This window comes from Girardinichthys multiradiatus, chromosome 20 (assembly GCF_021462225.1).
Source record: "Girardinichthys multiradiatus isolate DD_20200921_A chromosome 20, DD_fGirMul_XY1, whole genome shotgun sequence".
NCBI lineage: Eukaryota > Metazoa > Chordata > Actinopteri > Cyprinodontiformes > Goodeidae > Girardinichthys > Girardinichthys multiradiatus.
Window position 1 is genome coordinate 10,173,090 of NC_061812.1, and position 16,151 is coordinate 10,189,240.

Below are 16,151 nucleotides of genomic sequence, written 5' to 3' on the forward strand. Positions count from 1 at the left end.
GGCACCATTTGAACTTCAGCAAGTCATCTTAAACACATCTATATGCGTAATTGCATTAAATTGCTGAGATCTGATAGGCAGAGTTTATCTCAGTATGCACAAGGAATTGGACAGGTGTACTCAATAAAGTGGCTAGTGAGTGTATGTAATACAGCCTCTTTTAATGATTGTATTTTAGTGTTCAATAGCCCTAGGGATGATGGAAGGTTACTGTTTTCTGTGGAGTGTCAGAGTATGAGAGTTTTCTTTAAGGGTCAAGGCCTGTGCTTAAAAATATTTTTGAATTCTCCTTTTTCTGTATCTGTTTTCAGCATCTGCTGTTACCTCTTCCCACAAACATGCATCTGATCGATTTAGGTTAAAATTTTCTCGATAAGAATTTCATTGTGGTTGCTTAAAATGTGAACATATAAAATGTGAACATTCTGATCTGCACTCACACCCAAGATTCTGCTACCTGATTTGAAAGTCTACATTAATTTTAGATAGAAAGGGATGAAGTTATCTCCTCATATATTTATGTAAGCTTGCAAGCCCACTACATTAGAATACCTTACAAAAGGCAATAAGGTGACAACATGCATTCATATTTCAGCACATAAAGAAGGAGATTGCCAGGATGAAAAATTAATAATACTTCAGCACTGGCATTGTGTCCTTCAAGTGCATGTGTGTCCTTTTTAGCAACTTAAAGGTCTTTGGCAGCAAAGAAAATGCAGGACAACATCAGCAGTGATGAGAGTCATCCATCTGTGTGGCCACCGCCCATTCAGTGTTTGGCTTTGACTTTGCCTTGCCTTCTCTGCTATTCCAATTGATTAATTCCTATAATGTCATTGTTACACAAACACATTTAAGGATCAAAAATGGGAAATGTATATGTAGTAAATATATTATCCATACATTCCTAGTACCATTCATACTTTTTTTCTTTTTTGAATGTAAATATTTCCCATATTTCAGACAGAAAAGTTACAATATGTTTAACTGTAAAACTGAACTATCTCTAAGACAGGACTTTGTGTTGTAGGATTACTCTTATCTCCTTTGGGACCTGGACATATTTTTCAGACAATCTTTGAGCACAAGTTCTGGGAAGGATTTTGTAATAAATCTGTATTTTTAAGGCTGTGGTTGGTTTTTTATATGTATCGGTTGGTAACTTTCTTTATCTGTGACTCCCCCCTCAGCTGCAGAGGAAGAGGCACATAGGCAACGACATTGTGGGCATCGTGTTTCAGGAGGAAAACACTCCTTTTGTACCGGACATGATCCAATCCAACTTCTTGCATGCGTATGTGGTGGTGCAGGTGGAGAATGCATGCACAGACAATGTAACATACAAGGTTTGTTCCACAGATTGACTGTATTCTACTATAAAACTTTGACAGGCGTCTGGTAAACACATTTTAGATTCACTTGAAGTTAGTTTAGAGGCCAACTACTAGCGTTATCCCTAACCTTGTGCTGATGTTCTGGGGCAGTTATTTGAAGTCATGAGTGGCAATGGTCAAAATATTTTTCTATAAAATAGAAATAAAAGGAAACCCTCTCAATAACCCATTAAACCACCGGGGTGTTATGTAAGCAGGCACAACATGTATTTGCTATAGTTGTAATATGCTGTGTAACCTGATTTCTATCCTGCAACAGATTCAGATGTACTGTGTTGTAAAAAAATATTTGCGCCTTATATATTTCTTCTACTTTTGCTTTTTTCTCACACTTACATGTATTAGATCATCTAACAAATTCCAGATCAGAGAACGATAACCATAGCAAATAGAAATAACTGTTTTTTATTAAGGAATCTAGATATCTAGCTTGTAGAAGAAACAGGCATAAAACTGTATTTTTTTCGTATCATACTTGGATAAATCAAAATAAAACATTCCAGTTTTATTGGGACTACAGAATACTTAGAGCAAAGTGTTGGTTATTTTTCTCCAGTATGCCCTGTCCTGATAGCTTAGGCAAATGGACTGATGTGTATTGTAGTCCTGCAGTGTCAGAGCCCATTTGTGAAACAAAAATGTGGAAATGGGATACTTGATTTAAGTCAAAACAGTTTCTGTTTGGCTTTTGTGGCCCAGGTGTCAGTCACAGCAAGAGATGATGTACCTTTTTTTGGACCTGCTCTACCTGACCCTGCCATCTTTAAAAAGGTCAGCAGCCACACAAATATATCTGTTTCCTAGTGAGACGCCATAAATTCAAATGTTCCGTATTTCGCTTCTTCAGGGCCCAGAGTTCCATGAGTTCCTGTTCACCAAGCTTATCAATGCAGAGTACGCCTGCTACAAGGCGGAGAAGTTTGCAAAGCTGGAGGTGAGAAGCACATTATAGAAAATATTGTCATTGTATTTTAATTTATTATAATGTATTTACGCATGTTGTAACAATCTAGCACCCAACTGTTTTACGTCAATCTGCAACCTACTGGCTTCATCCATCATAAAAGTGAATTTTTAGATGTTCTATCACTAAAAAGATATTTGTTTGTTGTCAGGAGCGTACGCGTTCGGCTCTGCTGGAAACATTGTACGAAGAGCTGCACATCAACAGTCAGTCCATGATGGGTCTGGGTGGGGAAGAAGATAAGCTGGAGAACGGAGGTGGAGCAGGAGGGGGCGGCTTTTTTGAGTCCTTTAAGGTACAGCATTGGTAATTGATTAGGTGCCCTGGTAATCTGCAACTGCACAAGCATGAGCAAGAATGGTGATGAGTGGAGAAACTTTTCGGTTGTTTTTCTTTTTTCTCTTTGTCCTCTCCTGTCTCTTGGCTGGGATTCTGGGTATTCACACATGAGAAAACAAAGCATAGAAAATGTGCTGTATCTCAAAGGACCAGTCCTTTGGCATTTGCTGTCCTCACTTGGCTGTGAGTGCTGAACTCAGTGGTTTTTCACATGGCGTTGTGGTTTTGAAGGCTGCGGAGTGTCCTCTTGTGTATGAAAAGCACGTTGCTCTGACTGAGAGTCATCCATCGCTGACCGTGATGAAGCAACACTCGGCTGCTGAGGCATGGCAGTTGGAGCTGCAAAGGTCTGTAGCTGATGAGTGATTTAATGACCCTTCATTATGGAGCTTATGATGCAGTTTGCACATCTCCCCTTGGGCAGCATTCCATTACTATTTTTCTTAAGTCAGCCTTTTTTTCTTCAGTTTCAGTCTCAGCTGCTCTCACTTTTTCTGACAACCATTTTTAAAAATGCTTTCTTACTATAGACTACCTTAAATGTGCTCTTCCCCTTTTTGCCAAGTTGTCAAGGACCAACTTGGTGTCTTTCTACTTCTCTTGCCCACTTCTGGGGGTTACATCTGTAAAGACTTTCCGCTCTTCTTTGTCTGTGTACAGCTGGGTAGATTGTATTGTCTTGCTGTATCTTAATTTTTGCTGTCCTTGTCGTCTTCATGTTGTGTCCCATGATACAAGACCTAACTCCAGACTCATCAATGTTCAATAGATAATAGATAATTTTGTTGAAGGTGTTCTGATCTTTCTCCAAAAGAACATTCTCCATTGCCTATTGACCTACACTGCCCCTAAGTGTTAGGAAGCAGTCCTGCATACACACATACACAACATACCCGTCTGTGAACACATGTACAGGTCCTTCTCAAAATATTAGCATATTGCATATTAGCATATTAGCATATTAATAGATTTTTAATATTAGCATATTAATAGATTTTATTTTTATATATACCTTTTTATTTTTTAATGTTGCAGAAGAAGGGGTGGGTCCTCACTAAATCTGTGAAACTAGAGCACATCACCCCAGTTCTGAAGCCCTTACACTGGCTCCCTGTATCACAGAGAATAGACTTTAAAATACAGGTCCTTCTCAAAATATTAGCATATTGTGATAAAGTTCATTATTTTCCATAATGTCATGATGAAAATTTAACATTCATATATTTTAGATTCATTGCACACTAACTGAAATATTTCAGGTCTTTTATTGTCTTAATACGGATTATTTTGGCATACAGCTCATGAAAACCCAAAATTCCTATCTCACAAAATTAGCATATCATTAAAAGGGTCTCTAAACGAGCTATGAACCTAATCATCTGAATCAATGAGTTAACTCTAAACACCTGCAAAAGATTCCTGAGGCCTTTAAAACTCCCAGCCTGGTTCATCACTCAAAACCCCAATCATGGGTAAGACTGCCGACCTGACTGCTGTCCAGAAGGCCACTATTGACACCCTCAAGCAAGAGGGTAAGACACAGAAAGAAATTTCTGAACGAATAGGCTGTTCCCAGAGTGCTGTATCAAGGCACCTCAGTGGGAAGTCTGTAGGAAGGAAAAAGTGTGGCAGAAAACGCTGCACAACGAGAAGAGGTGACCGGACCCTGAGGAAGATTGTGGAGAAGGGCCGATTCCAGACCTTGGGGAACCTGCGGAAGCAGTGGACTGAGTCTGGAGTAGAAACATCCAGAGCCACCGTGCACAGGCGTGTGAAGGAAATGGGCTACAGGTGCCGCATTCCCCAGGTCAAGACACTTTTGAACCAGAAACAGCGGCAGAAGCGCCTGACCTGGGCTACAGAGAAGCAGCACTGGACTGTTGCTCAGTGGTCCAAAGTACTTTTTTCGGATGAAAGCAAATTCTGCATGTCATTCGGAAATCAAGGTGCCAGAGACTGGAGGAAGACTGGGGAGAAGGAAATGCCAAAATGCCAGAAGTCCAGTGTCAAGTACCCACAGTCAGTGATGGTCCGGGGTGCCGTGTCAGCTGCTGGTGTTGGTCCACTGTGTTTTATCAAGGGCAGAGTCAATGCAGCTAGCTATCAGGAGATTTTGGAGCACTTCATGCTTCCATCTGCTGAAAAGCTTTATGGAGATGAAGATTTCATTTTTCAGCACGACCTGGCACCTGCTCACAGTGCCAAAACCACTGGTAAATGGTTTACTGACCATGGTATCACTGTGCTCAATTGGCCTGCCAACTCTCCTGACCTGAACCTCATAGAGAATCTGTGGGATATTGTGAAGAGAACGTTGAGAGACTCAAGACCCAACACTCTGGATGAGCTAAAGGCCGCTATCGAAGCATCCTGGGCCTCCATAAGACCTCAGCAGTGCCACAGGCTGATTGCCTCCATGCCACGCCGCATTGAAGCAGTCATTTCTGCCAAAGGATTCCCGACCAAGTATTGAGTGCATAACTGTACATGATTATTTGAAGGTTGACGTTTTTTGTATTAAAAACACTTTTCTTTTATTGGTCGGATTAAATATGCTAATTTTGTGAGATAGGAATTTTGGGTTTTCATGAGCTGTATGCCACAATCATCCGTATTAAGACAATAAAAGACCTGAAATATTTCAGTTAGTGTGCAATGAATCTAAAATATATAAATGTTAAATTTTCATCATGACATTATGGAAAATAATGAACTTTATCACAATATGCTAATATTTTGAGAAGGACCTGTATTACAAAAAACAACATTTCCTAAAACACTATATCACTTATTGATATACTTTTATATTATTATAACATTCATATTTAGTCCCATTTGGCAACAGATCCAATAGACCACACTCTATCAATAATAGAACAAACTTACAAATTAAATAGTTTATTAGATCCAGTCTGATCCAATCCCATTTTGAAGAGAAATGGGTCTCTGTGTCATGCCATATTTGCACCCCAGGCAAACAAGAAGTCATAGATTATCAATAAAAGCCCCAAGACAGTCTGATCATCTTGTTTTCGAACATGCTGGGTTTAAAGGTTGGATTTGTCTCATTTTTCCACTGGGAGATTATCCTACAGCCATATAAAATTAATCTATGTTAGAGTATTTTTACACATCTTTAGAAGGGATGCCTATAATTGTAGAGGGCACTTTATGATTAAGTTATATTGGAGCATAATGTGATGCAAATTCCCATTTTTTTCTTGGGAATAGTAGTCAGTGTGTTGGGTTTCCACGTGATATCAAAGTGGATCCACTGACTATGGATATCTCCTCGTTCTCTCGGCAGCGGGTCATCCGCAGCAGAAGCCAGTCTATGGACGCCATGGGTCTCAGTAACAAGAAGGCACACACAGTCTCCACTAGTCACAGTGGCAGCTTTACCCATAATCCCGCAGAGAGTCCCAAAACCCCAGGGATTGTAAGTAGCCCATTTTGGTTCACATGTTGCCCATCTGAACACATACAGCGCATTCAGGACGCTGTGTTTTCACAGCACGGTGGATAAACACAGAGTGCAGATGATTTAAACTCAGAGCAGAGTGATAAAATAGCATTTCCTCTGTATGTTGTCAACAGTTAACCACGTACCTTTATTCCTGACATTTTACTTTGACTCTTGCTTTGTACTCACCTTCACTAACTGACTTTCAATTTATGACTCATACTGTTCACGTTAATCATTTTTTGTTTTGGGGAGAAAAAAACATAAAACAACATTTTAAGCATTTTAGTCATTGTCCTTTATTAGAAGAAGTGATGTTGCTGAACAGATTGTCAGGCTTTTAGTTAGTGAAAAACTGTGTCTATTTTGGAATGAAACAAGTGATTGTTTTTTGACTCCCTCTCTCAGGGTTTCAAGTGAACTCAGGCTAGCAGTTGTATGACTACCCAGACTCCCTCCCTCGTTGCTAAGCTTTCATAATGAGTGTCTCCCCATTGCCAACACTTTATGGAACTTTGTGGATGTGTGGCTGGAGAATATGCATGGCACAAGTCATAAACCTCAGGAGCACCCTGTCCTGTTTGTGGCTCATTTTAATGATGTTGTATGTCCCAACCTTTTGGGATTTTTTTTACCCCATTTCTGAAAAGCTTTTTGACATTACAGTACCTGTTTGGAATGTCTCTTTGTCTCCTCTTTCCCCTCTTCATGCATTAGTAAACAAACTTCAGGACAGTATCTGCCAGCATGCCTGCTGTGTTGATGCTCCTGCCATACCCTCCTATGTTTGACCTCAAGGTTCTGCAGTCCTGTGAAGCTTTTCACTATTTCCTCTATCTCATGTTTGCTTTAGCTCCCTTTAAAGCTGTTTAGCTCCCTGCGGTTAAAATTCTTTGTGTTCTGCGCATGACATCTTATACTGTGTTCCTTTCTTTTCCTTCCCTCTCTTGCTTCTTCCATCTTTTATCTTCCTTCTTTTTTCTCTCTGCTTCCCTTTGCCCCGTCTTGTGTGGCTCAGTCATTGCTTGTCGCGGGGAAAAGTCCCAGTAAATATGGACGCCGAGGCAGTGCCATAGGGATAGGAACAATAGAAGAGGTTCATGTATATTCTCTCTTGTTTATCATATTTGTTTGCTTTTCTGATGTATTTTCCTAATGGAACAATTAGACATGCCTGTGTTGTTTAGATGAGAATGTGTTTTACTTTATGTTGCTGTGGGAGCTTTTTTTATTATTACACATAGTGAGTTGCAACAACACATTGTTCAGTTATGGTTCTGATCATAATTTAAGTTATATCATTCATTCATATAGGAAAAAAGGCTGTTGTGTTGTGTGACTGATAGACAATTATTAATAACGAATTGAGGGAAGGTGTCACTCAGTTGTAGTATTAATTAGAAAATATATTTGATGAAAGCTAAAGGGATAAATATAAAATATCAACAGGGCTATCAATTTATTTTGCTTGGATATTTTTAGTTATTCTTTTATGTTTTTAGTTATTTTTTAGTTTTGTATTTGTCTCCCTTGCTCTGACTTTAATATATAAGAAAATGAAGAAAAATACGTTTCCACTTTTGTAAAGGATACGATTCTGACCAAGAGAGCATTCAGTGAATCCTTACATTGAACACGCCCCTGTTGTAAGTATAGGAATTTTAGACAAATTCGAAAAATTTGCCATTTCTAAACTTTTAAAGTGACATTTACAGTATCCTGTACAATTCAACTGAAAAACAAAAAACCTGAATGAGAAGTATAAAAAACAAAGAAGTTGCAATAATCTGGCTGCATAAGTGTGTGCACTTCTAGATTAATTCCTTGTTTAAACACCTTTTGATTCAATTACAGCATTCAGTTTTTTTTCAGCTCACACCTCCTAACAATTTTTGTGAATCTGATGAACCTGGAATGAAGTTCAGCTGTCCTAGATTAATCATTCGCATCCTTTAGCTGAAGCCTTTTTTTTGGGCCACAATTCCGAGAAAACGTTTTGCACAAAAACAGCACAAAATATCACCAAAAGAACTCAATGGCCACATGGTGCTGGCATCATTCTCTACACTTGCTTATCTTTTTATTCAATATTGACCCAAAACCTTCAGATGTCTGCTTGAAAGCTGAATATGAAGAGGGATTGTTTTTCCAGCATCATGGTAAGTCTAAGTATACATCTAAATGAACAAAACTTCATCTGTGAGAAACGTAAGTTGAAATGGCCCACCCAGAGTCCAGAACTAAGTTCAACAGAACATCCTGACTATGACCTAAAGAGTGTTGTTGACATGCGATGTCCTCACAATTTGATTAGATTTGGAGAACTTTTGCAGGGTAGCACGCGGAAAAATAGACTCCTGCAAAAATAGACTCCTGCAAAAGAAGACTAAATGCTAAAATAAAATAAAACGGTTTTTTGACAAAGTACTAGTTTTAAGGGTGTGTGCACCTATGCAAACAGATTTTCTTGTCTCAAAACAGTTATGTTTATTATGTTTATTGTACAGAATAAATGGCACGTATAGATGGAGAAGTTTTTTAAATGATTATCATGGTCTGAAAAACCTAGAATTTTAACAGTACTGAGTACATTTTGAGAGCCATTGTAGTACATGAAATACACTTTTGTCTGACGTCTGGTGTGTTTTTTAAAAACAGATTCTGTGAACATTTATTTAACCATCAGTTAATGAATTGTCAGCTGCATATAACTAAATATAGATTTTATATAAAAAAATATAACATTTTAGTTCACTACAGTCCTCTGCTATGCACCACAGGACATACAGTATGATGATTACTGTGCACCAATTCCTTTCCCCAAAATGTGAGTCTAACTTATTTGTCTCTCTTGCACCCTGTTAGTCATTGATCATTCCTGGGAAAAGCCCAACCAGAAAGAAGTCTGGACCTTTTAGCTCCCGCCGCAGCAGTGCTATTGGCATTGAGAACATCCAGGAGGTCCAAGAGAGGAGGTGAGAGGACAGCAGGGAGTGGGTTGTGAGGACAGAACAGTGTTGCAACAGATGGAAGGCAGGACATTAAAACAGATTAATTCATCTCTTAGAGGATGCATTGTGTTATAGTTTTAATGACTTGTAGTACCTTACAAAAGTATTTATACACCTTAAACCTATTCATATTTTGTTACATATTACATACTTAGTGAAGAATTTTGAAGTGGAAGACAATGATGCATTGTTTTCCCAAATAAAGATCTGAAAAGTGTGGTGTGCATTTGTAAATGGCCTGAACTGATATAGCACCTTTCCAGTCATACTGACCACTACAGCGCTTTTCAGTAGAGCCACATTCACCCAGACACACACACTGGGAGGCATTTTGAGGTTAAGTGCCTTGCCCAGGTGCACATCGACATGTGGCAGGAAGAAGCTGGAATCAAACCCACAACCCTCTGATTGCAAGACAACCACTCTTCTCACTGAGCCACATGTGCCTCTTATATACAGAATGAAGAGTTAATGTTTTTAAACATGCGATGGACTGGCGACCTGTCCAGGGTGAACCCCGCCTCTCGCCCATAGACTGCTGGAGATAGGCACCAGCTCCCCCGTGACCCACTATGGAATAAGCGGTAGAAAATGACTGACTGACTGACAAATAAAATACACAAATAGATAAATAAGTGTTACATGTGACTGTAGTTTATTTTCTTCTCTTGAAAGCATATTCTTAAAAAAATGCCACCCAGCCCACATGCTAGCTTTAGCTAATGTCCCTAGGAGGTTTCATGCAATATATGCATAGCATTTCCACAAAGAATGACACTAATAGTGTAAGGAATATTCTATTTTTATGAAGTAAAAGTTTAGGTTTTTTTTTTTTGGTTGTGAAATACTTACTTTTTTGACATAACATTCTGTGAAAAAAATGTAATGTTCCTTTGAAGAAATTTTATTCATATGTTTTAGGTTAATGTTTGATGATTTTCTTTATTTTAAAACATAAATAGAATTGTTGCCCTTTAATTTAAAAGGCTAAATGAATTTCCTGTGGTAGATATTTTTAAAATAAGCTAATTTGTTTTATGTGGCTTTTGTGGCTATGAACAAATTTAGTTTCACTGGACCAACGGCAGAAATGGCTATGAGAGTTTAGGTGAATGGTCATGTCTATGTAGGTTTACAGTTGCTCCATACTCTACTCGTTGTGTTCAAAACCTGGGGCATTGTTTTGTAACTTGACAGCATTGCTTTAGACCTGATGTGTCTTTTGGCTTCCTTGGTCTTCATAATATTTGCTCACTAATATTTTCTAACAAACCTCTGAGGCCTTTTAAAATCCTTTGCATTTGCACCGAGAATAAATTATACACAGACTCTGTACTAGATAGGTGATCTCTGAGGGTAATTGATAGCTTTGAATATGTCTTTGGGGGGGGGGGGGGGGGGGGGGAGTAACAGGAGCTAAATACAGAGGCACACCTCTGGCACAGATCAGTACTTTTATTTTAAGGATTTGGTAATCATGTATTATTTTCCTTCCATTTCATTTTGCGTTGGTTTATCACCTAGAGATCTCCATAAAATACATGGAGGTTTGTGGTTTTAGGTCGACAAAATGTGAAAAGGTTCGAGGGGTATAATTTTTTTGCAAGGCAATGTATTAGTTTTTGTCAGTCTGCTCTGTGTTTGCTAATCTGAAAAAGGCTACATTTTGTGATTAAATAAAGTTTAATCTAGCTGCTTATCTGTTGATTTTTATTAGTGATTGGTCTTTAAACCCTGATTTTACAAGATGACTATATTTTTAATAACTTGGAAAACCTAAACAAATAAAATCCGTTTTCACCTCCTGCTTTCCCTCTCTGTGCATCAGCCGAGAGGTCTCTCCCAACACGCAAAAAACACCAGACTGCAGCCACTTGTCACAAGAAAACAGATCAGGCAACTCCTCCGCCCACAGTTCTCCAGAGTTTGCAGCTACAAAGAACAGGTTACCATCTTCTTTAGTTCTGTAGTTACACATCGAAGGATTATATGTTGTATGAGAAATATGTGAAAAGAGACAGGTGTTGATATGATCAAAGTAACCCAGATGTGTAGTCTGGCGATGTGTTGCAGGGCGCCTTCCATCCCCGAGGCTCAGGACCTGTCTCGCTCCTCCTCCAATGCCAGCAGTTTCACCAGCGTTGTGGAGGAGCACGAGGCCGAGGAAGAATATGAAACTGGACTGGTGGGTATACGCAGGCAGACTAAAAAACACATTATGAAATGCATAAATTATTAAAGTCACTTCAGCAAAACAAAGAGGCTTAAATTCCCCCCTCTAATTATAGTGCTTCCATTAACTTTTAATATTTCCTGTGGAGGAAAATATAATAACTAAAATTTAAATCTGCACCTGTTATCTACACAGTAAAAACAAAGGGCATGAAAAGGCTCAATGGACTCCATCACATCCCGATAATGACAAGTCATACTGCACAGTCATACATATTAATGTGTTTATTTTTGTCTTCTGTTTAGGTCCATTTGCATTTAAAAAGGTTTAAAAGTAAAACAAATATTAGCCTGGAGTTCATCTGTAGTAGGGTTTAAGCTACCTGTCAATGTATTGTTGATTAAAATTAAAATGAAGTATTACAACCTAATTGTGAATGTTTTCACAGGAAAGCGTGTCATGTGTTACCCCAGTTAAAAAAGACTCATTTGTTTATGGTTCTGCGGCAGAGGACAGCTCGTGCAGCCAAGGCGGTTTTTCAGGTGAGCTTGGGAGATGATGGCTTACATTACTAGGCCAGTGATAGCCTGGAGGTGTGAGAACCTGGCTGACTGTTTCATGTATCTGGGAAAATCATCATTGGGCAGATGAAAGTAGGACACTTTCTGCTTCCTGGATAAATCATCAGTACTGCAATTCACCTCATCTGATGCATTTTAGCAAACTGTTTAGATGAAGAAAGTTTACTTTGTTTCAAATATTTAGCAGTACAAAGATATTCATGATTCCACAATACCTCTTTTAATGCTTAACTCTGTCCCATCAATCTTTTGATTTTTCACAAATCTCTTTTTGTTCCCAGCTTGAACAGCTGGCAGCATTGTACACTTGAGTTTATTATTCATGACAGCCACACATCTGTCCCCTTCCTCCCAGTAGCTTCTCGTCTTCAGCAGCAGATGGACGTAGTGAAGACATCAGAGTCAAAAGGGACGGACAGTCAGACCAAGACAGAGCGCCCCCAGCAGGAGCAGAGGCTCTAATCGGTGAGAGAAAGGACTGAACAACGGTCGTTAAATACCACTATAATGGCTTCACCCTTCAACAGGATAAATGTGCCCACTCATTCATTCTTTAAGTCATCATCTTCATTAGAAACATCCTATATTCCCAGTTTTAAGCTCTAAAATAGAAGGTCTTTGGGAGGACCATAGCAATCCTGCAGCAACTTACAGATAAAATCACAAATGTTAAGCTTATATTCTGTTTACTATATTCACATTCTCACCCTCAAATTGTTTCAGTATAAGTGGACATGTCTTTGGCAAGTATTTTGTTAAGTACAATATATTACAGCTTAAAGAGATGACAGTTCCATGTGAACTACCAAACCTCTCGACTATTCATCCACATGAAAGATATTCCACACCAGAAGGTGGGTCTTGCACTGTTAATGTTCTTTGAGGAAACAATAAGGGTTAGCAAGTGGAAGTTAGAATGGATATCTCTACATAATTTGTTGATTTCCACTTAAATCAAACAGGTTAAGCAATTATTAGAAGTCTGGCTGTGATGTGGCAGAATGAAACCCGTGTAGCTCCACAGCTCACATGGCTAAAAAACAAAGTCAAGGCTGCTTAATAAAAAACAATGACTTGCATTTGGTAACTTGGTTAGCTCCCCCTGTTTGTTGTGTTTTTTGGTTTTAACTTTGCTACATTTTGTGTTGACTTGCAGAACTGTTAGCTGCTCTGGTCTGATCACCACACTGGCATCCATTTTCAGGTTAGACAAGTTGACATAATCTCTGGCTAATTTACAGTACTGTGCAATAACTTTAACATTTATTTCTAAAGAGACAGATGTTCAAATCTGGCTGCCTGGGCTTTTTTGAAAGTCTTGTCAAGTTTTTTTTTTTTTTTTTGGATTCTGGCTGTTGTTTCAATAATTTCTATTCAGTTCTCATATTCCACTTAGAGAGTATATTGTGCAGTGTGTGCTCAAATAATAACGAAATAAGTCAGTCAGTCATTTTCTATACCGCTTCTTCCAAAGTGGGCCACAAGAGGGCTGGAGCCTATCTCCAGCGGTCTACACCCTCCTCTACACACAAGAGGCAGGGTACACCCTGGCCAGGTTGCCAGTCCATCACAGAGACACACAGGACAAAAAACCATGCACACACTCATTCACACCTAAAGGCAATTTAGAGAGACCAATTAAGTCATGTTTTTGGACTGTGGGAGGAAGCCAGAGTACCCACAGAGAACCCATGCATGCACGGAGAGAACATGCAAACTCCATGTAGAAAGACCCCCGGCCGTCAGTCGGACCTAGGAACCTTCTTGCTGCAAGGCAACAGTGCCACCAACTGCACAATCGTGCAGCCTGCGATTTAAGATGTTTTTGCTAATTTCTCTTATTTGTTGGTTTCATCATTTAAGCTTAGCATCCTTCATATAGCTTAATTATTCAGAAGTCAGAGTAAGGTGGCTTAACAAATCTATCTATCTATCTATCTATCTATCTATCTATCTATCTATCTATCTATCTATCTATCTATCTATCTATCTATCTGGCCATTATTGTGTTACTTTATTGATGTCATTAATTGTCTCATTTATTTTATCTCTTCCTAACACCTGTACCCCTTCTCTTAGCGATGTCATTAAATATACAAGGAGAAATAAAGACAACTCAAGGAGGGCAAGTGAAGTAAAAGACTGATGCAGAGAAGAAACAGTTGGGCCTGACCAAGAGACTGACAGATCCTCCCTTGAATGTTCAACAAACATCGTCTGTTTGCCACGACAGACATCCAGCTCTCCGGACATGTATTGACCTCTCGCCCTCATTCTGTCCTCCATGTGGAAAACCTTGTGTTCAAGTTAAGGCAGCACCATCGAAACTGACAGTCATCTGGCAGCTGGTTTAACACAGTAAATCTGCTCACCTGCTCATTCTTCAGGCCAGTAAGCATTGATTGTTACTGTAAACAAACTGAGACACTGTGGCTCTTCTTTAAATGATCTACATTTGAACTGGGATTTTTCTTTTGTCAATAAGAACATAGTATAACAAAACTCACAATGATTCAACTGATTGTTTTTGTCTAGCTAGTGAAGAATTGCACAAACTACAGTGCTGTATAATAGTTTCTTCTTTACAGATTTCTCCTGTTTTTTTGTCACACATCTTTAGATTATTGAAGATACATCATATCAAACAAAGGTAACCTGGTTAGATGCAAGTTGTAGTTTTAAAATAATTTCAGTTACTGAAGGATAAAATTCAATAAAATCTTATTTAAACTAACTTGGTCCTATGTAAAAAAAAAAAAATGCTTGCAGCAACAAATTGCCATCAAGCATTTGCAACAGCTGGCTTTGAGTCTTTTATGGCACTGTGGTGGAATTTCGGCCTTTGTAGGGTTTTTGAACATAAGCGGCCTGTTTAAGTTCAGACTCTGACTAGGTCACTCCAGAATCTGGATAGTTGTTTCTATATGCCATTCAGAAAGGGAATTGTGTGCTTATCATCACTGTCCTGCTGCAGAGCCTAAGTACTCTACTTTCATCACTCTGTTCCATGTTTTCTCCATTTGTGAATAATGGTTCTCACTTTGGTTTGCTGAAATCCCAAAGCCTTAGAAATGGCTTTGTAGCCCTTTCCTGGCATAGATGTTAATAACTTGGTGTCTCATCTGTTCTTGAATTATTTTTATATTGGGGAATGATGTGTTACTTTTTGAGACCTTTAGGCCTACTTAATGTTGTCAGTATGTTTTTATTCAGGTTATTTTATGGGAGTAATTGGGTCTAGGTGTGGCTGGTAAACCTGAATCAAAAATGGGACAATCACTGTTAAATTGTGATTTAACAAAATGGCAGCTGGTTTGGATAGCTTTTTCCCCTAAAATTAAATCATAATTTAAGAATTGCTTTATATATTTACCCAGGTTATCTTTGTTGTATATTAACAGGCAGAAAAATGTTTAAGAGGGACACTGTATGTTTTTTCAATGTCTAATTCACATCCCACTGTGACAATGTACATAAGTGTAACGTTGATGTACCAAGTGAGTGTGGCTTTATGTCAGCCCAAGTTCTGTTTTCATGATATTTGTTTTGGAGGTTCTCTGCTGTGGATATTTGTTGTGCTGTACAAAGATGTTGGCATATTTGTTTTCTGCAGGAGGTTGACGCTGTTGCTAATGGCTCTGTAAACGTCCTTGCCCTCGTTTTATACACCATAAAGTTAGACCTACGGCGAAATTGTAAGAGAAAAGTAAAGATCCTTTTCGATCCACATGTTAGGACTGTTCCGATGCTCTTTGTTACACACCACCTGTTGATGTCTGTGTACAAGTGTGTATTCAACAGTACTGTGCATGGTGAAACTTTGCTTGCCAAAACCCTCTTTCTACTCTGCACACCAACACAATGCTTTACATAGAGGGGTTGTCCTTGTGATCTGTGTCTTATCCTAAACCAGCCAACATCTCTAGATGCAGCGCACATGGCCAATAGGGAGCCAAATGTCAGAGTTTCCGTTTTGATTTGTAAAGTGTAATACTGTATATAGAAATAACTGACCTATAAGCACTACATTTACCGTTATTTTAAAAATACTGACCTTTTTGAAAAGCCTTGGTTTGTTGAGAATCGATCACACTGTGACCTGTCTTAAAATTGCCTTTTAAATTGTCACAGGAGCTGCTTAGAGGGAGGGTCATATTTACAGGCACCGTGTTGCCAGATGAATGTAAAACTAAATAGAAATTGGTTTATTAAAAATGAAGGGAGAG

General features: G+C 38.8%; 1 protein-coding gene across 12 annotated transcripts in view; it reads left to right on the forward strand.

Annotated features, from left to right (window-relative positions):
* rap1gapb (RAP1 GTPase activating protein b) overlaps nucleotides 1-14,427 on the forward strand; it is a 160,372-nt gene extending 145,945 nt beyond the window's left edge. For 6 of the 12 annotated variants that reach the window (XR_007035494.1, XR_007035491.1, XR_007035493.1 and 3 more), the window contains 13 exons: nucleotides 1,191-1,346; nucleotides 2,094-2,165; nucleotides 2,242-2,328; nucleotides 2,510-2,653; nucleotides 6,005-6,136; nucleotides 7,179-7,256; nucleotides 9,026-9,135; nucleotides 11,000-11,116; nucleotides 11,227-11,356; nucleotides 11,793-11,886; nucleotides 12,281-12,390; nucleotides 13,082-13,129; nucleotides 14,005-14,427. Coding sequence is in view for 2 of the 12 variants with exons in the window: in XM_047348161.1 (XP_047204117.1) it covers nucleotides 1,191-1,346; nucleotides 2,094-2,165; nucleotides 2,242-2,328; nucleotides 2,510-2,653; nucleotides 6,005-6,136; nucleotides 7,179-7,256; nucleotides 9,026-9,135; nucleotides 11,000-11,116; nucleotides 11,227-11,356; nucleotides 11,793-11,886; nucleotides 12,281-12,387 (1,227 nt within the window). In the remaining 10 variants the exon portion in view is untranslated. The remainder of the gene's footprint in view (nucleotides 1-1,190; nucleotides 1,347-2,093; nucleotides 2,166-2,241; nucleotides 2,329-2,509; nucleotides 2,654-6,004; nucleotides 6,137-7,178; nucleotides 7,257-9,025; nucleotides 9,136-10,999; nucleotides 11,117-11,226; nucleotides 11,357-11,792; nucleotides 11,887-12,280; nucleotides 12,391-13,081; nucleotides 13,130-14,004) is intronic. The other 6 variants (XR_007035488.1, XR_007035489.1, XR_007035490.1 and 3 more) reach the window with 6 other exon arrangements.
* The last annotated feature ends 1,724 nt before the right edge of the window (nucleotides 14,428-16,151 follow it).